Raw genomic sequence first — 24,454 nt, 5'->3', positions numbered from 1 at the left:
TTTTAGGCTGTAATAATCGGTCAGACTGAGGGGAAAAACATTTAGATTACTATAGACTGTTATTACAAATCAAGGAGAAGAGTGCAAAAACTGTCTAAGGAACAAAATCCGTTCGCATTTGTGGACCAGGATTTCCAGAGCAAGAATCTTGACAACATTCCTGTTTGTTCTTATCATTTCCGGTCAGGTAGGTGAAATATTAGGCTAATATCTTAATTAATACTGATCGTACGTATCTTTACCACCTATTAACTTTAGTTTGTAAAAAATATTGCACCCTTTCCCACTTACTAAGTCCTTCTCTAGGCTATATGATTTTGCAGCTTCCACATTCTGTGGTTTAGACAGCCTAAATGATCAGCACAACGTATTCAGTAGTACATTAACCGTGCAATCCATACTGTTGTTTACATCCAAGTATAGCCAATAAGGCAGCTCATTCGGGTAACTGACCAAATTAAATAATAAAAACAAAACTGTTTATAACAGTTTTAGAAAATCCACGTTGTTCTGTAACTGCAAGCTACAACTTGTTGGGGGTTATTGTTTTACTAGTAGTAACCAGCTACCATCTTCCAGATCATAGCAACCATCTTATCCAGCAATTATTCTTTCATGCAGCGTCCTATTAATATTACAATTTGCAAATAATCTTACAAACAATCTCAATTATTTGATTTCAATCATGTATCAATCATTTCAAAGAAATGACGTCTAACCCGATTTTTTAAAAAGGCTTTAAACGTGACGTCACCCCGTCTCTGTTACGTTGACGTCAGGAGCGCGCATGCGTCAGCGCCGCCGGTAGATCAGTTCGAGAAGGTCGATCGCAGACCCGTTAGCAAACATGATGTCCATTGCTGCCCGTTCGGGGGCTTTTTCCCCGTACCTGCAAGCTACAAATTATGCCGTGGCAGGTCCACTAAAGCCTCTCATACCCGGAGTCGTCATGAAGACCGATAAACTGTTGATGGACGCCAAGAAACCGTTCCTGTGCCGCGAGTCCTTATCGGGTCAAAGCGCTAAGAGCGGCCTCGCCGTGTCCGTCAGCCTCAACGGTGAGTCTCACTGCGGTGTAGTTTGTACTCGAGAGCCCCGGTCTCATTGTAGCAGCAGTAGGCCAAGCAGCGGCGCTCACTCAAGGGCACAACGAGTTGTCATATGTTTAATGTGTATCTTAAAAATGTTTGAGGCGTTTGTATTATTGTACGTAATTAATGCTTAATGATTATTAATTTGGGCTTAGCCTATACTGTATAACGAAATAAAAGCAGTAGTTCACGTGCTAAAGTAGTTAGCATCACCGAGGCCTCGCTAATGCCCTTGCCGCAGCTGTTAGCAAATCAATCTGTGGCTTTTGAGGAAAAAATAAGAACTTCTCTGCTAACGTTATTTCAAAGTCCTTTATGATGCTTAATGATTGCATACTAAAATGAGGCTAGTATGAGGTAGAATTATGCAGATTTAATGTATGTATTGGCACAAGGGTAACGTTAACTGTTAACTAATAGTTTCTTGCTAAGAAAGGCCTACATGCTCCTGACGTAGGTTACTGTATTGAGTTTACATTTAGTCAGTGTTTTCAATGTTCTTGCAGCATTTTCTGAATAAGCTGATTAGAGCTCAACAGTTGAAGAATACTATACGTGTTTTTTAGTATTTACATACACAGTGACCCCCAGGCAGACTTTCAGACAATCCAAGAAGCCCTGCTATGTAAATAAGGCATTTTTAAAACTATCATTCTGAATACGAATTAACATTATATGTGACCCTGGACCACAAAACCAGTCATAAGGTAATTTATATATATATATATAGAGAGAGAGAGAGAGAGAGAGATTTATACATCATCTGCAAGCCGAATAAGCTTTCAATTGATGCATGGTTTGTTAGGACAGTATTTGGTTGAGATACAACTATTTAAACGTGCAAAAATAAAGTTTTTGAGAAAACTGCCTTTAAAGTTCTTAGCTATGCATATTACTAATCAAATTACGTTTTGATATATTTACAGTAGGAAATTTAAAATCTTCATGGAACGTGATCTTTACTTAATATCCTAAAGATTTTTGGCATAAAAGATAAATCTATAATTTTGACTCATACAATGTATTGTTGGCTATTGCTACAAATAAACCTGTGCTCCAGGGTCACATATTACATAATGTTTAACAGTTAGTTAGCAAGGTGGTAAGTAGCTGTTGTCTTTTCTGTGTATACAGCAGTGTTCAAATGTCCAGATTGAAAATCTGCGATTATCTTACAGAATTACTTTTTTCAAACACTGAGAAAGCAGGGTTGGTTCCTTTGTGAATAAAATATATAATCCAAATTTGAAATTAGATTCATTATTGTTTGACATTGAGTTTAACATTTACGTAACATAACATTTCTTAAAATTTAGAAAATCTGCACTGTGATGATTATGAATCAAAAATGGTGTTGGCAAATATGTTGGCCAAATATCATTTGACATGTTCACTATATTGTTCTGTCATGGTTTTGTATGTCAATTTTTATGCCGTGTTTTTATTTAATCACTTATTTATTTGTTTGTATTCTGTAGCTCGCTCTTCAGTGCGTTTCGCCCACACAGACATCAAGATCCCAGATTTCTCTGACTACCGGCGGCCAGAGGTTTTAGACCCAAAGAAGTCCTCGCAAGACAGCGGCGATACCCGGCGGGCCTTCTCCTATCTGGTCACAGGCTCAACCGTTATGGTCGGAGTCTATGCAGCCAAGACAGTTGTCACACAGTTTGTCTCCTCCATGAGCGCCTCAGCTGACGTGTTGGCCCTGTCCAAGATTGAAGTCAAGCTATCAGACATCCCTGAGGGAAAGAACATGACCTTCAAATGGAGAGGGAAACCCCTGTTTGTGCGGCACAGAACGGAAAAGGAGATCGCAACTGAGTCTGAAGTCAATCTCGCTGAGCTTCGAGACCCCCAGCACGACAAAGACCGCGTTCAGAACCCCACCTGGGTTATTGTCATTGGCGTGTGCACCCACCTGGGCTGCGTGCCCATTGCTAACGCTGGTGACTATGGTGGCTATTACTGCCCGTGCCACGGCTCTCATTACGACGCATCTGGTCGCATTAGGAAAGGTCCCGCTCCTCTCAATCTGGAGGTGCCCTACTATGAGTTCCTAGACGAAGAAACGGTGATTGTAGGATAAAGGACTGTACTCGAATAACTATGATCAACTCTGAACATGTGCTTTGCTTGTTTGATTTTTGTCCATCTTGTTTCAGACTCATTATCTGCTTTGACTTGATGGGTAACAAAGGTTAATTGTAAGTAATAAAGTGTATTTTATCTGATGGAACCCTCACTCAGCTCTATTTATTTAGTCTCAATATACACATCTGTGTGTGTTTTACAGAATCACATGGGTTGTTGGTTTGTTAATAGATAAGGAACCAATTAGATCTCTCCTATACCACATACGTGTTTAAATAATCAAGGTAAAGAGTAAGAGAGAGTACAATTTTTGAACAGCAGGAAGTCTGGTAGGTTGTTTGCAGGGTGTAGGTTAACAAAAAATGTGCAATTTACATTACACAAGCAATGACACTTTTGTTATCATTGGTGACAACTGTCTGATTGTCAGTGTAATCTGGTAAGAACAGCAAATGTGAAATATGGACGTATAAAAAAGTCAGTATTTCACAGACAGCTTTAAGATGTGCTTATAGAGTTATGAATTGAATAAAACCTTAACAAATTTTATGTTGTTGTTGACATTTTTTTTTAATCCCGCTTAAAGAGCTGTTCACACAATATGTCTCTTTGCAGTTTAAATCGTGAGACGCAGGGCATGGAATGGAAAAAAAAAATATCCAAGGTCTAAAGTCTATACATTTTTCAAGTTTACTTCTAATTTATCCATGCGGTACAGCAGCAGTTCAAGAGCTGCTAATTCAGAAATGTCTCCTTGTGCACTTTAATCTCTTTTCGAGAGTAGCTCTGCAAATGAGCCAAAACAAAATGTATTTTGAGGAATATAGAAATGATCTAATGATGTTTCCTTAGTTTTGCAGATATGTTTGTGGGAAATATATTTTAAATTACCCATTAAAAAACAAATCAATTTGATGTACTTAAAGTCCACGTTCTGTGTGGGTGCATTTTCAGCAATAAGAATAATAGTTGCAATAAGCGAAATTACATCTTTTAAACAAGACAGGACAGAAATTCTTCACAGTGAACGGCTGATTTAAGATTCAATAACGCGTAGTTTCTAAAATAGAATTGCTTGTCCATTAATCAAGACTGATCATGTGGTGCTAGTGTTTCAAAAAGTACATCCACAGTGCCCAGGGTGAAGTACAGAAATGTGCCAACATGAGCAGCGGCGATTAAGAAAGTAAAAACTGGCCAACACGTCTGGCATCCTCACATTTCAATGAATAATAACCAGCTATGTAAAGAAGTATTTGCTGTCTTCAGATGTGGCTACAGAGAGATGGCATAGTTAAGGATAGTTCACCTAAAAATGAAAAATTCACTCCATCTGAAAACTCAAAAGACTTTCTAAAGAATAAATTTTAGTGAAGTGGTCAGAACCTTTACTCTATATGAACATTGAGATTCATCAGTTCCTCTCTCCATCGTTGAAGTGTGAAGCTTACAGCCCAGGTAAAAAAAACAAAACAAAAAAAAAACAAGTGCACTTCCATAATGTGCTTGAAGTGTAGTAAACTGTGCTATTTTGGGACACCATGATGAACTAAAATGCACTTTTAACATACTATCTCTGTATTTAAAAAATGTATTTAGTTACCACTTGAACCCATCTTTCATACACTACATTCAAGTATACTACAAGTGGTATGTAATTATATATATTTTTTTTAATTACAGAGATAGTATGTTAAAAGTGCATTTAGTTCATATTCATGGTGTTCCAAAATAGCACAGCTGAGTACGCTTAGATGATCTTAAGTTTATCTTATGAAGAAATAAAGAATAATTGTTAGAATATTAAGTACAAAATTAGTGTGTGAAAATAGAGCACTTTAAGTACATTATGCAAGTGCATAAATTTATTTATTTATTTTACCTGGGAGAGTAATGGGGGGAAATAAAAGGAATGACTTTCTTCTTTCAGATGAATACAATCTGAGTTGCCTTGGCTCTTCCAAGCTTTATAATGACAGTGAATGTGTGTTGAGATTTTGACATCCAACCATCATAAGAAGTACTCCACACTGCTCCGGGAGGATAAAAAAGGCCTTCTGAAGTGAATCAATTTGTGAATCATTTGTGTAAGAAAAATATTGATATCCAATATCAATACTTTATAAATTGTAATCTCTAGCTTCTGCTAACGCGTAAGCTCTGGTGTGAGTATGTCAGTCTTGAGAGAACAGATTTTTTTTTTCAGCAAAGGAAAACCAGTCTCCTCAAGGCTTATATCGAAATCCTCTTGACATTTTTTTTTTTTTTTACAAATCCTTGTTTTGTACTTCTAATTCATGACCAGTGTTTTGCTTTCCTCTCCACTGTGCTTCCTCGTTCATCACTTTTCACCAGAGCTTTCGCTATGCCTATGTCCTTCGTCATCCAAACTAGAGATTGCGGTTTATAAAGTTTTAAATATGGATATTTTTCATACACAAACACATTGATTCACTTCTGAAGGCCTTTATTAACACCCCGGAGCTGTGTGGAGTGGATGGATGCACTTTATTGGACTTCAAAATCACAATACACTGCCATTACAAAGTTAGAAAGAGCCATTTTTTTAATATAACTCTGATTGCATTCATCTAAAAGAAGAAAGTCATATACAGTGGTGTGAAAAAGTCTTGGCTCCCTTCCTGATTTTTTTTTTTTTTTTTTTTTTGCATGTTTGTCACACTTTAATGTTTCAGATCATCAAACAAATTTAAATATTAATCAAAGATAACACAAGTAAACACAACATGCAGTTTTTGAAAGAAGTTTTTTTTATTATGAAGGGAAAACAAAATCCAAACCCACATGGCCCTGTGTAAAAAAAAGAGTTTGCACCCTAAACTTAACTGGTTGGGCCACCCTTAGCAGCAACAACTGCAATCAAGTGTTTGCGATAACTTGCAATGAGTCTGTTACAGCGCTGTGCAGGAATTTTGGCCCACTCATCTTGGCAGAATTGTTGTAATTCCGCCACATTGGAGGGTTTTCGAGCATGAACCGCCTTTTTAAGGTCATGCCACACCATCTCAATAGGATTCAGGTCAGGACTTTGACTAGGCCACTTCAAAGTCTTGATTTAGTTTTTCTTCAGCCATTCAGAGGTGGATTTGCTGGTGTGTTTTGGATCATTGTCCTGCTGCAGAACCCAAGTTCGCTTCAGCTTGAGGTCACAAACAGATGGCCGGACATTGTCCTTCAGGATTTTTTGGTTCAGGATTTTTTTTTTGGTTCATGGTTCCATTGATCACAGCAAGTCTTCCAGGTCCAGAAGCAGCAAAACAGCCCCAGACCATCACACTACCACCACCATATTTTACTGTTGGTATGATGTTCGTTTTTCTGAAATGCTGTGTTACTTTTACGCCAGATGTAATGGGACACACACCTTTCAAAAAGTTCAACTTTTGTCTCGTCAGTCCACAGAGTATTTTTCCAAAAGTTTTCGGGATCATCAAAATGTGTTCTGGCAAAACTGAGACGAACCTTTATGTTCTTTTTGCTCAGCAGCGGTTTTCGTCTTGGAACTCTGCCATGCAGGCCATTTTTGCCCAGTTTCTTTCTTATGGTGGAGTCATGAACACTGGCCTTAACTGAGGCAAGACAGGCCTTCAGCTCTTTAGACGTTGTTGTAAGGGTCTTTTGTGACCTCTTTTTGAGTCGTTGCTGCGCTCTTGGGGTAATTTTGGTTGGCCGGTCACTCCTGAGAGGGTTCACCACAGTTCCATGTTTTCACCATTTGTGGATAATGGCTCTCACTGTGGTTCGCTGGAGTCCCAAAGCTTTAGAAATGGCTTTATAACCTTTTTCAGACTGATAGATCTCAATTACTTTCTTTGTCATTTGTTCCTGGATTTCTTTGGATCTCAACATGATGTGTAGCTTTTGAGGAACTTTTGGTCTACTTCACTTTGTCAGGCAGGTCCTATTTAAGTGATTTCTTGATTGCGAACTGGTGTGGCAGTAATCAGGCCTGGGAGTGGCAACACTTCTTCACATCACTGTACACCTAGGATATCTTGAGGGTGAGTAAATCATGGGGCAATTTTCATTTTTGGGTGAACTATCCCTTTAATTCCCCCCTTTCACTCTGTGAGCTAAACAGTTTAGCGATGAAAAGATGCACTGAAGAATCACAATGTTCATATGAAGTTTTTGAGTATTTAACTATGTTATGCTTTAGAAACTCTTTGAGTGTCCAAACGCAGTGAATTGGCGTATACTATAGTAATGTGCACTTGTGAAGCAACACAATGACAGGTAAACAGTAGCGTTCCTCTCATCCAGATATTATTTGAATAGATGTTTCAGGGCCATATTATCATATAGAGTAGCTTTTCTCTGTGGGTGTGTTTCTGTTTGAATGTCTCACAGGTCTGAAAAAGACATTGGACACGTCTGCAGGTTAATCGAGTCGATATGCTCCTTAGCTGGGCTGCACAGAGCTTCAGACGACATCTGAGGTGAAACCATTCATTCATACAGGCATATTTGCACCACTTGACACAGGCACACAGCATATGCTTTAGCTGGAGCATTTTAGCCTAACAAATTCAGGTATGCCTTTTATTATTGCAGTACTAATACTACTTCTATTAGCCAGTCGTTTTAAAACGCCGACCTTTTCTCTAAATGTGTCTGGGTAGCCGCGCTGCACATTCATTGATTTCATTTTCTGGCGAGGTCTGGGTATTTTAATACATTTAATGCACCGGATTGCCATCCGCTCTGCCTTCCTCTGGAGCATCCGCCACTTATGACATGCAACCTGCTCAGTCGTCCTGGAGCCCTCAGCTCTTGCCAGGTCCTGCTGCCAGTAGCTTGGCCGACATTCAGGCCTGACTGATGATATCCCAGGGGTTGTCAGGGAACCATTGTGTATCAGCTGAAAATCACGGAGATCCCTGGCTCCAACATACGTATTTAGCATCCAAGAGCAATCTCTTTATTGGGCTAATTTCTGGGCAAGAGTTTGCTCTGAAAGGCAAATTTAGCTCAGGAGGTTCACCAGTCACTCTGGGCTGGTTTGTGATCCTTGTGTGAAACGTAAACTCAAGTTTTAATGAGTGTATTTCAGCAAATTGTTTATATTTTGTATTGTTTTTTACCCATCTCAATTGGAATCAAGATGCACATCTGCTTATACAACTGGACTGCATAATGCACAACTTCCCTGTGGGGACAAAATAAATCAGTCCAATGGGAGAATCAGGTGTTTGTGTTTTGTTTTGACAAATAACTTGAGATATAATTTTTTAGTGTGGTAACAAAGGCTTGTTTGATTGAAATTAGTTGTCTTTTTTTTCTGATGCAACAGAATGAAAGGGATGAAGTGCCGGACAAACACCAAAATATTGCATTCTGCACTCATATCACAATGCTGCTGCTATGTTGATCATTTTTTCATAGTTTGAATTGATCACTTCAAAGCCAACGAAGGAAGCATGCGATGATTCAGATGCTGTATCCGTTATCTTTGAAGAGAGTATGTGAGAGTGGAACAAGAAAACCAAGACAATTAGCTTAAAATTCTCTCTGATTTGCTCTCCTATTATCTGATGTGTCACATTAATGTTATAATCCTCCATTTGTCTCTGGGGTGATCAGATTACGATGAAAGATTTATTAGGCTCCTCTTAATTCATTTGAACTTGTTTTGCATAACTTAACATAGTAATGAGTTTTTCTTTTCTTTATTAAGAATGGCTGCTAATGCATCTTTTCCTCTAATATCGTTCAGTCTGTTTATTAATCTGTTCCATCTTCATGACAGTGTGTTTTTATGTTTAGTGAACCGAAAGTGTCATAATCACAAGTGATGCATATTTTTTTTAACCTTATTTCAGAATTAGTATTATATAATCTCCATTTATTGACGGAACTGAAATTTCCATGCACATTTTAGAATCATTTAGCTTCCAAAATATTATGGTTCGTGCTCATTAAAAAAGCCTGAGCTTCAACATAAATTGTTTGGTATTATTCATATGCAGTTTTATTTTTATTGATGCTTTTAAGATTAACCTGTAGGGTCTACTAACAGTCATTTGTACAAGCTTCTCCTTGTTAAAGACCATTAAACCAACCACAGCAGTAACTGATTTATCAGTGCATCAGATTTCTTGACATAACCCTCTGATCTCAGTCAAAACATCTAAAATTACCTTCACATAGCCTTGGGAAAAGTTTTTGAATTTAATAAAGCCAACATGGAAGAGAAAGCTGCATTCATAACTTATGGCAGATTGCTCAAAATAAAATTATTTTTACAGAAAAACATTTCTTATTAGATTTAAATATTAAAAAGCCAGATCCATTCGACTTATCTGCTGTCTTTCAAACAGGCTGATTCACTGTGTGTACATTCTGACAGTGAGCGTCAAAAGGCGAGAATGGAGAAATTCAGAAAGATGCCCTATTGTCCTCCCCCCTCCCCTTTTTCCATGAGCATGAGAGTGAATAGGTGGAAATGAGACATCACATAGAAATCGTCGTATCATTAGGGGAAATTGATCTCTGCTTTCATACTATGGTGCAATGTTGCCTGCAGCTGGAGCTTTACAAGCCCCGTCTAAAGCACCCTCCACATGTGGCACCACGCACCGTACCCACATGTGCACCGAGTGCCAAGAATGGAGCCTAAATGACTCTTCACTCTGGAGCGGAGCTGGGGAGCGAGGTTGACGTGGGGGACTAGAGAATAATAAACTCTAATGAAAGTCTCTCTTTTCTTCCTCCTTGTGTGCCAGGAGCTTTTGTGCTCTCACAAGCAGGCGCTGATCTACGGGTTGGGCTGTGAAGAGCTTCATTAATCCTGTCAGTCAACAGCAAACGGCAGCTGAGTCATCCTCCAGGCAAAAGTAGAAAGACAGAAAACAGCGCCCCGGGTCACCCTCCGGGCCACTCCCCTAGTGAATGCACAATCACTCTGTTCGATTACTTAAATTTTATGTTTGATTTTTTTTTTTCTTCATCTATTAAGCTTCAAGCAGCCATTCCTGCCTTATTATTATTATTTTTTTAACCAGGATTTGATTCATTTTGTAGTTGGTCCTCTTTGCCAATTTCTTGCACTTCCCAGTGACTGGTAGCTGCCAGTCAATACATGTTAAGGCATAATTGACTGCTGGCAGGATGGGGTTTTATTAAAATTTAGCTGTCTATGCAGTTGAAAACATTGTAATTTTTTCAGAATACACATTTAATATTAGCATAATTTTCCAATAATTTCGAAACGATTTGTTCGAAGCAGTTCTCAGCTTAAGGTCTGTAAACCCCCTCCATAAGCATACTCTACACTGATTGGTCAGCTGGCTAAGGCTGTTGTGAGCAAATGGTGCCCATAGCTAAAGTTTAGCTGCTAAACTGTAAACACTTCAACAAAACAATAATGGTGGATACGTTAGCCGAGTGCTAACGTGACTCACTGATGAAACAATAAAGTTTGTAAACCAAAATATGTCTACACTCTTTATTATTAAACAGTAATTACAACAATAACAGTCTACATTAATTAACACATTCTTAGGAAATAGTGTGTTCACAATGAATAATCAGAACTTCTTCAATAAGTAAATAATATTGTGGTTTACCTGAAAACCTAAAGCTGCACTAGGTATATATCATATCTTAGCACTTTTTTTGAGCACTCTCAAAATCTACACATAACGTATTAATCATACTTACAGGTTGTGGTTAGGCAAGGCTTGTTGGTACAAAGAAAGAAGGTAGGGACTTATCTTTCAAGCGTTTAGCATGTTAAACTTGCCAAGATTACAGAAGTCCTCAGTAAAATGATGAGCACATAACAAAAAAGCAGATGTGTTTGTATTTCTTGGGCAGGCGGGGTTTATGCTAATGTGTTACTTAGTGACGTATATCGGAAGCAGGCAGAAAATTCAAAAATATGAGTTAAGGTGGTTCAGAGTCGACTCTTTCTTTAGAGAGACAGTCTTTATTTATCATGCACTTTTTAAACTTTACAGACTGTTTACATTGAAGGACAGCTTTGTTACAAACTGCCAAAAGTATATTTTTTTGAAAACCCATCTGACCTGCTGCCCATTTTAGCACGATTTGCCTGATGTAGGGTGTCATGGGAACTCGTAAACAACAATAGTCATTATGGCAATAATACTCCTGCATTTATGATGTCTCCTTGAGGGACTACCACGACAGAGTGAAAAAAGCTCAAATAAAAACTAGGTCACACTTTATATTAGGTGGCCTTAACTATTATGTACTTACATCAAAAAATAAGTACAATGTACTTAATGTGTTCATATTGCATTGCAAAACACTTTTGCTTCTATTAAGGTGGGATATGGGTAAGGTTAGGGGCAGGTATGGTGGTATGAGTAGGTTTCAGGGTGGGTTAGAGTGTAAGGGATGGGTCAACAGTGGTAATTAAATAAATTAATTACAAATGTAATTACATATAGGTTTTTAAAAAAAATAAGTACAATGTAAAAACATGTATGTACACAATAAGTACATTGTACCAAATTATTTATTTAAATGTAAGTACATAGTAGTTAAGGCCACCTAATGTAAAGTTGGACTATTTTACCTTATTTCTCTTTGACAGTCCATACTGTCCTCTTCACACAATCCAGATTTGTCAAGTGTCAGGTTCTTTTCTTTCTTTCTTTCTTTCTTTCTTTCTTTCTTTCTTTCTTTCTTTCTTTCTTTCTTTCTTTCTTTCTTTCTTTCTTTCTTTCTTTCTTTCTAAATACGGCATGCAAAGAATGGTCAGGTAGCAATGTATAGTCTGACATGTTTCTTGTTCATGACAAGATTTCAGTCAAAAGTTCTGAAGTCAAAATCACATAATCCGACAAAGAATTGCGAAGTCTGAACCGGGCATTATTTAATTTATTTATTTTTTCTCCATATAGTGGTCTTCAATGGTGGCCAATGGGTTAAAGGTCCAAATTGCAGTTTCAATGGAGCTACAAAGGGCTCTACATGATCCCAGCCGGGGAATAAGGATCTTGTCTAGCAAAACGGTAAAACTCCATCTCATGTTCACCTCCAACTTCAAAATCATCCAGCATCTTTGTTTTGCCTTTTTTCTTTTTCTTTTTTGACTTTCTTTGCATGTTCACTTGTAAACATTAGGTTGGTACTTCCGTCTATACATCATGCATGATAACGTAATGTGTGAGGTCAGGCTGGTGCAAGACGAGTATGTGTAGACGAGCATTTTTGGTTAAAAAGTATATATTTTTTATTCTTTTAAAGAAAATAACCGATCCTATAAGACCCTTATTCCTCAGATGGGAGTAGAGCCATTTGAAGCTGCATTGAAACTGCAATTTGGACCTTCAACCCATTGGCCACCATTGCTAGTCCACTATATGGAGAAAAATCCTGGAATGTTTTCCTCAAAAACCTTAATTTCTTTGAGACTGAAGACAGAAAGACATGAACATCTTGGATCACATGGGGATGAGGAAATTATGAGGAACTTTTTATTCTGGAAGAGGACTTATAGCGGTACTTTATTTTATAAATCTGATAAAACTAAAGACTCTTCTGAGATGTGAAGGATGCAATTATACTCCATAGGTACTAAAGATTAACATGAGACTGGCAGAAACTGTGCATGATATGTCTTTATGCAGGTAATACACATTGCTCATTTACTTACACAGTAATAATGAAAATCTACTTGGAAAACAAGTGACTTTACTCTTCAATACACAAAATAAGCAGTAACAAAATAACAAAAAATAAATAAATAAAAGCCATTAAAACAATAACACATTAATGTTAAGCTTCCAGATTTATACAGACAACTCTTGAATATGATGATCAAAGCAGCAGTCGTTTCTGAGGGTGTGCAGCTCAAATATGAGATTTGCTGCAACAGATGCTTGACTGTCCTCCCCCAGTAACACCTACATTTGATCTTTTTCTCACAGTTTTTAGGAAATGAAGTTTCAGAGGTTTTTTTTAAGTATTTCTGTCTCTTAGATTCCTAAACTTATTACAGTGAAGCAGAAAGCAGGTCTCTGTCTGAGCCTAACCAGTGTCGCAATAAGCACAGACTTTCTTTTGAAGCAATCTTTGTCTGTTTCTGCCGCTTTCTACTGGGATTAATGAGCTTGTACTTTAAATGATATGTCTATGCTTTATATCTCTGACCATGTAGAAATATGTTCCAGGTCATGCTTTCTTTTCTGGTTTTGTTCTGGGATGTTTGAATTTTCCTGTAGCCCAAAGCTGGTAAGGCATCTCTCTTTGCATTCACTGCCAGACCAAGGACTCCTGACTCTGATTTTTAAGGTAGTCAAAGAGTAGAGTGTTATAGGGCAGAATTTCCCAGCGTGAAGGTGTACATGATTTCCTGTGATCATCAGGTTGTCTGCATAGTGGGGAAATTTCACTGCAGAATTGCTGATTGTTCCAGAAGCACTGCTAACTCATGAATGCATAAGTTGAACAGAGCTGGACTCAAACTGCAGCCTGGTCTCATTTCACACCCTTGTGTGAAAAAAAATTGTTCTTTTATTGCCTAATTTACTCTCTCTCTCTGCCCTCATTCCATCTCTCCTCCATGCTCCTTAGTCCTTTATATCTGTCCTCAGAGGAAGAAAGAAGCTGTGCTTTGAGTGATAGGGATGGGGGCTCTCAGCAGGACTTCATAATCTTGTTTATATCAGAGTAATTAACACTTCTTTGAACTCATCAGAGTTGGCATATCCAATTAGTTGCCTCTCCTTTTCCACCAAATAACACAGAATGTGCTTTTTCTGCTCACAGGCTGTTAAACAATGGGTCGAGTACATATATTTCAAGAAGTTCTCAACATAAGCTACTTGAATATAAATGCAGAAATTTTAGGATGAAGCATTGATGTGGCGGGCCAATTTATGTGTTCACCAAAAGCCTGGCTGGAGCCTCTACTGTGATATAAAGAAAAAGGCCCTTTGTACGTCTGTGCTGTGCATAAAATTGTAACTCTTTGGAGGAGATCATTTTCCGTCAGAGTGAATTTCCAAATCTGAGTAATTGTTAAGTTTCTGTGTGAAGAACAAGTCATGTTTTTTTTTTTTTGGACATACAAAGCATAGACACATATATTCATATAGTCATAATTATTATTCAGTACTGACAGTCATTCCCTGACTCTTAATTAGCTAGTACTAATTAGAGCTTTTCACATAGTTATCCCTGGGTCGTTCTAAACCCTAGGTAAAAGGAATCACTTCACGTTTGCACTCCTTATAATTTGCCTGGGGTTTACAGTTAATCCTGGGTATTTATAAACTGTACATTCCTAAACCTGGGTTATCATTCTTATTTGCATATTTGTGGTACTCTACTATCAAGTTTTTCCTGAATTAACCTTTCAGACTCTGAAACAACTGTTCATACAATGTGCAGACATGAAAAACATTATAATAACAAGAAAACAATGTGCTTTTGTAAAATAAATCAAATAAACAGTGTGCGCTCTGCCATCTCGGTCTCCGTCTCTGTGAATACGTGCCTCACCAACATGAGAAGCTTGAAATGTCTACTTCTAAATGACGTAAGTCACATCGAAAACAAATATTCTCAGATGAAGTAATCCGTGTGATACCAGTGCAAGCTCCAGTTTTCCCTTTTTAAACACATCTCTAATGTAATTACGCCCACAAGCGGCTCCGCTTTTCAAATTTTAAACATCCATGTGAGACGTACGGACATGTAGGTAAATGCCCGCATCAATTCTGTAAACAAATGTGAACATTTATCAAGTTCATCTTGGCTACTTTTTGTTTCTGGAAAAAGACGCACCGAGAGGAATAGGCCAGAATTTACCTCAGAAGAAGAACGCAATGCAAAAATGCCGCATTATTGTCAGTAATGGTAACGTTGTAACAGGGGGAAAGAGTCATTTATTTGATTACTCTGTAACGGTGGCTGCCCCCAAATCAAATTTGACTAAATAAATTTACATTTAATTGTTCGGGCGCCAGACAAGTAAAACTTGTCAAGTAAAAAAAATTACATATAATGAAGTTCAATTTCCCCGAAGATAACTCAAACCACGGTTACACAAAAAAAAATGAAAATAAATTCCTTCAAATACCCACATTAATATAGAACAGTGCTTAAATGACACATTCAGAGATTGAAGGGTTTGGTCAAAAAAAAAGTATATATATTTTAGGAAATCATTTTTCAAACACACACACAAAAAAAAAAGAATTTTACAAAGTTAAATTTTCACAGAGTTTGTATTTCTTTTTTCTTTTCTTCACATGAAAAATAAAAAAAAAAACTAAAGTAAACAGACAGCAAGTAGATTGCCGTTCAATTTCAGTTCAAGATTTCACACACAAGCAACAACAAAATCACGAGAGTCCTTGATTCACTGTAATGTCTTAAAGTTCGTTCTTTTCTTTTTTTTTCAAACTCAGTTTTTAGTGTTCAGTTTTCAACAAAAAGAAACATGTAAAAAACAACCACAAAGAAAAATAAATAATCCAAACGAGTGTTTGTGTATGGGTGTGTGCGTGTGCAATGAGCGTGTATGTGTGTGTGTGGTGGGGGCTGCGTGAAGCAGTCTGTGTAGCGGCCGCAAATCCCGGGCCGGAGAAAGAGTTTGGAGACTTAACGTGAGGTTAAAAGATGATGGACATCATCACTAGTACCTGAGGCAGGCGAGCAAACCAGGCTGGATTATGTTGCACCAGGCAGGCGAACGAACCATGCAGACACAGTAGAGCAATTTCTCCGTCACTTTGGCGATCGCACCCAGTCAGCGCATGATTCCAGCACCCAGATTCCAGCAAAGAATAGTAGCCTACGACCTTCAGCTTCAGGTAGCGTGTGTCCCACTCCAATAACAACCTACACGTGTTTTGTTTTTACTCGCTCCTCCACTTCCGTTTCTAGCGCTCTTTTATATTCAATTTCCTCATTTGTTTGTTTCCGCCCATTAGAAAAAATGAAAAGCTGAAATGGACTTCTTCCATTTCGCTACAACTCGTTACTGAAAAAAGAACTGCCGTTTATTTACAATGCCGTTATTCCCATCACACAATACAAATGCCACACCCCTTTGGACTGTTGTGTTGGTTTTTCCCTCATGTGCCCATTGTCACATCCTTTTTGACTGTTAATGTTGGTTTCTCCCTCTGTTGCCCATATTTGGTTAATTCCTGTTCCTGTCCTAGTTAGCTCATTATTAGTTAATCACCATCACCTGTCCTTCTATCATTATCCTGTCTTTATAAGTTGGTTTCAGTTCTTTGTTCATTGTCCGATCTCAAGGTTACATTGGTGTTGTAACGATGCAGGCAGGAACACACGAACAACGACGTAAATAAAAGACGTATATTTAATAAATCCAACGGAATACAGGCAGACACAGGAACACCAGGGGAAAACATCCATATAACATTAAAGACCGACAAGAGTACTGGGAAAACACACACCTTAAATAGACAGACTAATTACAAACACAGGTGCAGACAATAAGGGAGAAACCAAAAACACTCAGAACTGCGGGGGAAAATGGGAAAAACCAACAAGAAAGTCCGGGGGTGTGACATTACCTCCCCCTCCCGGAAGGCATGTCCTCGTGCCGACAAACAGACAAAAGACAACAGTACAAAGTCTTAGGAGGGGGCTTAGGTGGAGGACAGACTCCCGGGAGGAGGACACAAGATGGAGTCCAGGGTGGTGACGGAGGGAGGAGCCAAGGAGGTGACAGGAAGGGGCTGGAGCAGGAGGAGCCAGGTGGGACCCAGAACTCAGCCATGATGGGAGTTCCAAGGTGGAGCCGATGGAGGGAGGAGCCATGGTGGAGGAGAGGCTGACGACTCCATGGGGCCGACCGACGGAGGCGGAGCAGGTGGTGGGAGAGCCCGATGCGGAGACGGAAAGCCGAAGATCTTGGGTGACACCGCGGATCCGGAGGGCCAAGGCGGAACCCAAGGCTCTGGCGACCAAGGCGGAGATGGAGATCCGGAGGTCCGCGGCGGAGCCGGAGCGACAGAGGGCCGAGGCTGTGCCCGTGGGAGGGAGGAGGTCCAACGAGCTGGTGGGACGGAGCGACGAGGCACAGCCGGAGGAGTATAATCCAGAGGCGAAGGTGGGGCGACAACTGACCAGGGCGGAGCCGGAGGGACGATGGAGCCCGGTGGAGCTGGTGGACCGACGGGCGACAGCGGAGACAAGGGAGCAGAGAGCCGGGGTGGAGCCGCAGGGTCGGAGGGCCGAGGCGGAGTCCAGGACTCTGAGGCTGGAGGCGATGGTGAGGGATCCTCCAGCCATGACACTGATGTAGTTTGGCAGACCCGCGGCGAACCCACCGCACAGATGGTGGGCTGAGGGTGAGCAAGGGGACAGACAGCAGACAACGGGGATTCATGAAGGCTGGGCGGAACCAGCGGTGACTCTGGATGGCTGGGCGGAACCAGCGGAGATTCAGGCTTAGGCAGAAGAGGGAGGGTGGGAGGGAAATCCAGGCAGATGGGTATTTCCGTGAAACAGTCAATTAAGTCCCCAGAGTGCTCTTGCTCACCCCCAGTGGCGGTGCAGTGGACAGGGCTCTCTACAGCCCTCTCTTGCTCCACGAAGTACTCCACCGTTGCGGATGTAATGGCCGGCTCACGCACCTGATCAGCAGTTTTGACCCCGTCAGCACTCCATACTGCTGTCGCTCCAGGCTCGGGCTTTCCGTCTGTGAAGGGCTCATAATCCGCGGGTCGGGGTGGCGGGCTGGGCTCTGGGTCTGGAGTGTCCACTCCACAAATGCGGCGAAATCCGCTCGAGGGCCATCCTCGGACGACGGCGCTCTGCACGACGGATCGTCCGGGTAGCTGGTGGTGTTTGCTACAAGCTGGAACATGAATGTGTAACCCTCGAGCGGTAAATCCCCCTGCTTCAGCCGGAGGAGGATGAATTCAGGACGGAGGAAGGAATCCATGGGGGAAAACACTACGGAAACAAAAAGACTGAAAAACTGAATGATAAACAAAACGGGGTGGAATACGCAAAAAAAAACTGTTTCGGTCAGTCTTTCTGTAACGATGCAGGCAGGAACACACAAACAACGACGTAAATAAAAGACGTATATTTAATAAATCCAACGGAATACAGGCAGACACAGGAACACCAGGGGAAAACATCCATATAACATTAAAGACCGACAAGAGTACTGGGAAAACACACACCTTAAATAGACAGACTAATTACAAACACAGGTGCAGACAATAAGGGAGAAACCAAAAACACTCAGAACTGCGGGGGAAAATGGGAAAAACCAACAAGAAAGTCCGGGGGTGTGACAGGTGTGTGTTTACCTGCCATTCTCGTGTAGCTTTACCTGTTGTGGATATTAATAAAAGACTTGTCATTGCATTTCGTCCTTGTGCGCCTCCTTCAACACACACCCATGACAACAGCACTGCCTCTCGTACTCTATTGCTTACTTACACAGCTTTTATAAAACGGTTAACATACAGTAAAATGTATTAAAACCAACAATTTATGTATTGACAGCAACAGCAAATGGCAAGAAAATGTTCAGATGATGTAACATGGCTCATCTTATAAAGCTCAAATTGAAACTCTTTTATCCACTGTGTCATTTATTTGTTTAACACCATTTATGATATTTTCTGACACATATACATCTGCTTATCTCTCAGCATGGAAAAATGTTTTTTTTTGTTTAAAACAGACAGATTCGCGGCACAGTGTGAGTTTGGTAGTGTCATTACAGTGTAAATTGGTGGACGTATGAACATACAGAATCATACCTGAAACAGAAAACAATAAATATGTTAATATTCCTGGAACTGGAACTAACTTTTTCTTAAATCCAATTAAGTTGCAATTCAGGTTGTGGTGGTATAGAACAATTCAGTGTTTGCAAACAGTGATGACGTTTTTGTGGGTGGAGCCTACCTGGTGGTAGAAAATTACAGTTTTTAAGTAGCAGTCAAGGGAAGCCATGGAATAAAAGAATAAAAAAGGTAAATCTGAGTTTATATTTAAAAATTCTGACTGTATTCTCGACATTATATCTCACAATTCTAATAGGAAAAATAAATAACTAGTCATTCTCACTTTTTTCCCTCAGCACAAAATCATGAGATTCCCTCAGAATTTACAAACTTTGCAGCTTTCCCGCAAGTGGGTGAGGTTTCAGATCAGACAGTGGACATGCCCGCAGTGGTTGAAAGCGGAGAAGAACTTATTTTATTTACTTCGTTTAATAACATATTGTTCTGTGGTGTGTCAAACTCAGAGCACATATTTAATATTGTTTTACACAGACTTTAATATTAAAAAAATGTTCCCAATCAAACATACCAGTTCAGGTTATTTACTTTCAACACTGATTAAACAACACTGATTAAAAGTGACTGCTTGAGGATAGAATTATTCATGCATCAGTTTTTTTGACTCCTTACACCTTTAAAAAACTAAACTTCACATTTGGGACCTGAAATTAATCGATGTCTGGAGGAAAATCAAACACTTCAGAAAAGATTTGCTGTGCATTTGGTCTGAAAAAATAATTTAGCATTGGTTTTATACGTGTTACCACAGTTCTGATTTTAAATGTCAGTTGAGTGGTGCTATAACTCTAATGCTCCGTGACATTTTAAAATAATGTACAATCTGCACTACACCTAAGCCAACCCGATAGTATGTACAAAAGCAAATTAGAAGTAAAAACGCAATTGCAAGCATGCCATTTTACCTTGTTTTATGATCTCTCATCTTTCAGCTCTTTCATTGTGTCATGTTTTTCACAGGATTGGTACCCAAGGATTCTGCATTCTAAGTCCAATTCCATGCCGGCTGCATGCAAGCTTATTACATCAGGAAAGTGAAAACATATGGAGCTGTAATCATAACTGTGTAAGAAATGATTACAAGTGCCTGCTGTTTTACCATTTTACTATTCATTTCTGTTGAAACTGCAGTGATATGTACTTATTGGTATGGATTTTGCATCTTGCGAAAAAGTTCCCACAGGTATGTTTTCATCATGAGATTGTAACGGGTGAATAAGCAAAGGGAAGCAAAAGCAGTGTAAACCAGTTTATTGTAGAGATGATGATGATGATACAAACAGAATGAGTGAAAGTCTCTCGGTTGGGTGAGGCAGGGGCAAGATGGTGCTGGTGATGTAAGGTGAAGATCCAGGTGACGGTGAAACACACAAACGAGACACGGTCACAATAATCCCACGAAGACGATCACATACACATCCAGACTGACACGAACTCCACGAACACGAACTCCAGGGAACACGAACAGCACAGTGACAGAGAACTAGAAGAATCATCTGACGGGGAAACAGAGGAATGAGTGAGTTTATGTAGAGACCGTAAATGAGTGGCACCTGGTGAGTGTAACGATCGGCAGCTGCGCTGATGAGCATGACGTACACCACAGTCACACACACACATCACGGGACCTGAGAACACAGCGGATGTGTGAACCGTGACAGTACCCCCTCCCCTAGGAACGTCCCCTGACGTTCCCAGCCATCTGTACCTGTTGATTAAAGTCATCAATAAGGGAGTGATCCAGGATGTCTCTGGCAGGCACCCAACTTCTCTCCTCCGGACCGTAACCTTCCCAGTCCACCAAGTACTGAAATCCGCGTCCCCTTCGCCTAGAGTCCAGAATACGGTTGACCGAATAGGTAGGCTCCCCGTCTACGAGCCGCGGCGGTGGGGGAACCGGGGTGGGCGGATTAATGCGTGCAAAAAACACGGGCTTAATTTTGGAAACATGAAACACGGGATGAATTCTCCTGTACACTGGAGGGAGATTGAGGCGGACTGCCACCGGACTAATGATTTTGGTGACAGCAAACGGGCCAATAAATTTGGGAGCCAGTTTATTCGACACGGATCGGAGAGGAATGTTTTTTGTAGAAAGCCACACTTTAGAACCGACGACGTATACGGGAGGCCTAGACCGGTGGCGATCGGCTTTGGCCTTGGTGCGCGCTCCCACCTGGACTAGAGTCTCTCGGGCTCTAGTCCAGGTACGATGGCACCTCTGGACGAAGGCGTGAGCGGAGGGGACCGCGACTTCGGATTCCAGACTGGGAAAAATAGGTGGCTGGTACCCTATGCTACATTCAAATGGGGATAGGCCTGTGGAAGATACTGGCAACGAATTGTGGGCGTACTCCACCATAGAAAGTTGTTGGCTCCAGGAGGAAGGATTTCTGGTGACCATACATCGTAATGCTCTCTCCAAATCTTGGTTGGCTCTCTCAGTTTGCCCATTGCTTTGAGGATGGAACCCCGAAGAGAGACTAACAGTGGCCCCCAGAAGTCTACAAAACTCTCGCCAAAATTTGGACACAAATTGGGGTCCTCTGTCGGAGACCACGTCTGTCGGGAGGCCATGTAACCGAAAGACGTGGTCCACGACTGCCAACGCTGTCTCCTTGGCTGACGGTAATTTGGGCAAGGGAATGAAATGAACCGCCTTCGAGAATCGGTCCACCACGGTCAAAACTACCGTGTTACCCTGGGAGGGTGGGAGGGCGGTAACAAAATCTAGTGCGATATGGGACCAGGGTCTCGAAGGGATTGGCAGCGGTTGGAGGAGCCCATCTGGGGGTCTGTTAGAAGTCTTACCAGTGGCACAAACTGAGCAAGCCAAAACAAAACTGCGAACATCACGAGCCATAAGTGGCCACCAAAATCTTTGTTTAACCAAATGTAAGGTGCGACTTACCCCTGGATGACAAGCCACATTGGAACAATGTCCCCACTGGATAACTTCGGACCGTAGACTGTCTGGCACAAACAAACGGTTAGGTGGGCAACCGGCCGGAGGCGTTACCCCATGTAAGGCTGTCTTAACCTTCGATTCGACCTCCCAATTGAGGGCAGAGACAATAAGTGTCTCAGGAAAAATACCCTCGGGAGTAGACGGGCGATCGGAGCGGTCAAAAATACGTGACAAAGAATCGGGTTTGATATTTTTGGAACCCGGGCGGTACGAGAGAGTAAAATCAAAACGTCCGAAGAAAAGAGCCCACCGAGCCTGCCTAGAGTTCAGTCTTTTAGCGGTTCTGATATATTCCAGGTTCTTATGATCTGTCCAAACGATAAAAGGTACCCCCGACCCTTCTAACCAGTGGCGCCATTCCTCCAATGCTAGCTTGACTGCCAACAACTCTCTGTTACCAATATCATAATTTGTTTCGGCTGGCGACATGCGATGTGAAAAAAACGCGCAGGGATGCATCTTGTCGTCCGCGGGTGAGCGCTGTGAGAGCACCGCACCTACCCCCACCTCTGACGCATCGACCTCCACCACGAACTGACGTGATGGATCAGGGGTTACCAGAATGGGAGCCGAAACAAAGCGGCTTTTGAGGTTGGCAAACGCAGCCTCGGCTGCGTCTGACCACCTGAACGTCGTTCTGGGGGAGGTCAAGGCAGTCAGAGGTGCGGCTAGTTGGCTGAAGTTGCGAATGAAACGCCGGTAGAAATTGGCAAACCCCAGAAACCTCTGTAGGGCCTTACGGGAATCTGGGCTTGGCCAATCCACCACAGCCTTAACCTTCTCGGGATCCATGCGCATACCCTCAGACGACACGATGTACCCTAAGAAAGGAACAGACTGTGCATGAAAATCGCATTTCTCCGCCTTGACAAAAAGCCCATTCTCTAGCAGCCTCTGAAGCACTCGTCTGACGTGTTGCACATGTTCCTGGAGAGAAGAAGAAAAAATCAATATGTCGTCCAGGTAGACATATATGAACTGATCTACCATATCTCGCAACACGTCATTCACGAGTGCCTGAAAGACCCCTGGGGAGTTGGACAAGCCGAAGGGCATGACCAAGTATTCAAAGTGCCCCCTGGGGGTGTTGAAGGCGGTCTTCCATTCATCACCCCTCCTGATGCGGACCAAATGATAAGCATTCCTTAAATCCAATTTTGTAAAGACCGACGCTCCCTGCAACCTCTCAAAGGCTGAAGATATTAACGGCAAAGGATAAGTATTCTTTACCGTAATATTGTTCAGCCCTCGGTAATCAATACAAGGCCGCAGAGATCCGTCTTTCTTCCCCACAAAAAAGAACCCCGCCCCCGCTGGTGAAGAGGAGGGGCGAATGAACCCCGCTGCTAGAGAATCAGAAATATATTTCTCCATAGCCTCTCTCTCAGGAACTGAGAGTGAATAAAGTTTGCCCTTAGGCGGAGACGTACCTGGCAGTAACTCTATAGCACAGTCATAGGGACGATGAGGAGGGAGAGAAGCAGCCCGAGACTTACTGAACACTTCCTTCAGGTCGAGGTACTCCGCGGGCACGTTACACAGATCCGCTGCCTTCTCCTGAAACACAGAGCTAGAAACAGACGGACAAGCAGACACAAGACAAGATTCATAACACTTAATGCTCCACTCAGACACAGATTTAAGCTGCCAATCGATACGGGGATTATGCTTGGTGAACCAGGGGTGTCCAAAATGTAAAATGGAATACTCTCACTGTGGTTGCCAGACACAGTGAGAGTTATGGAATCAGTGATGAGGGTGATGTCAGGAAGGGACTGTCCGTTGAGTGCGTGGACGGCAATAATGTCAGTGAGGGGGAGGAGGGGAACTTGATGGTGACGTGCAAAAGTAATGTCCATAAAATTACCCTCAGCTCCCGAATCCAACAGTGCAGAACAGTGAAGAGAACGGTTGGACCATCTTAACCTAACCGGAAGGAGCGTGGAGGTAGCACTGGATGAGGTCTTAGCAGCGGAGATCCCACCCGACAGTAGCCTCGACCTTACTGCCGGGCTGGGCCTTTTACTGGGCATGAAAAAGCAAAATGTCCGGCGGCCCCGCAGTAAAGACAGAGGCCCTGGGATCTCCGCCTCTCCTTCTCCTCCCGGGTAAGCCGAGCTCTACCGACCTGCATGGGCTCGGGATCGTAGACGTGACCGACCGCGCCCTCGCCGCTGGCTCGAGGTGGTCCTCTCTCCACAGGGGGGAGCCGAGCGGGTAACCACCGCCGCTCGGCCCGGGAGAGTCGAGAGTCTACCCGCATGGCCAGACTGATGAGGCCGTCCAGGGTGGCGGGTAGTTCCAGGGCATAAATCTCCTTCTGGACGCGGTCAGCCAACCCATGCAGGAACATGTCCCACTGCGCCTCCTCGTTCCACTGACACTCCGCCGCGAGGGTGCGGAAGTCGATGGAGTAATCCGAGATGGATCTCTCCCCCTGCTTGAGATCCGCCAAGACCCGCGCGGCCTCTCTCCCGGTGACCGCGCGGTCAAAC

General features: G+C 41.8%; 1 protein-coding gene across 1 annotated transcript; it reads left to right on the top strand.

Annotated features, from left to right (window-relative positions):
- The first annotated feature begins 786 nt into the window (after window positions 1–786).
- uqcrfs1 (ubiquinol-cytochrome c reductase, Rieske iron-sulfur polypeptide 1) lies at window positions 787–3,734 on the top strand. Its single transcript, XM_073836908.1, has 2 exons — window positions 787–1,058; window positions 2,570–3,734. Exons 1-2 carry the CDS (start codon window positions 848–850, stop codon window positions 3,178–3,180), a joined length of 822 nt encoding a protein of 273 aa, XP_073693009.1. The 5' UTR covers window positions 787–847; the 3' UTR covers window positions 3,181–3,734.
- The last annotated feature ends 20,720 nt before the right edge of the window (window positions 3,735–24,454 follow it).

The sequence above is a fragment of the Garra rufa genome, chromosome 3, assembly GCF_049309525.1.
Source record: "Garra rufa chromosome 3, GarRuf1.0, whole genome shotgun sequence".
NCBI lineage: Eukaryota > Metazoa > Chordata > Actinopteri > Cypriniformes > Cyprinidae > Garra > Garra rufa.
Note: the sequence above shows the minus strand (reverse complement) of the source record. Positions and strands in the feature narration are given on the sequence as shown.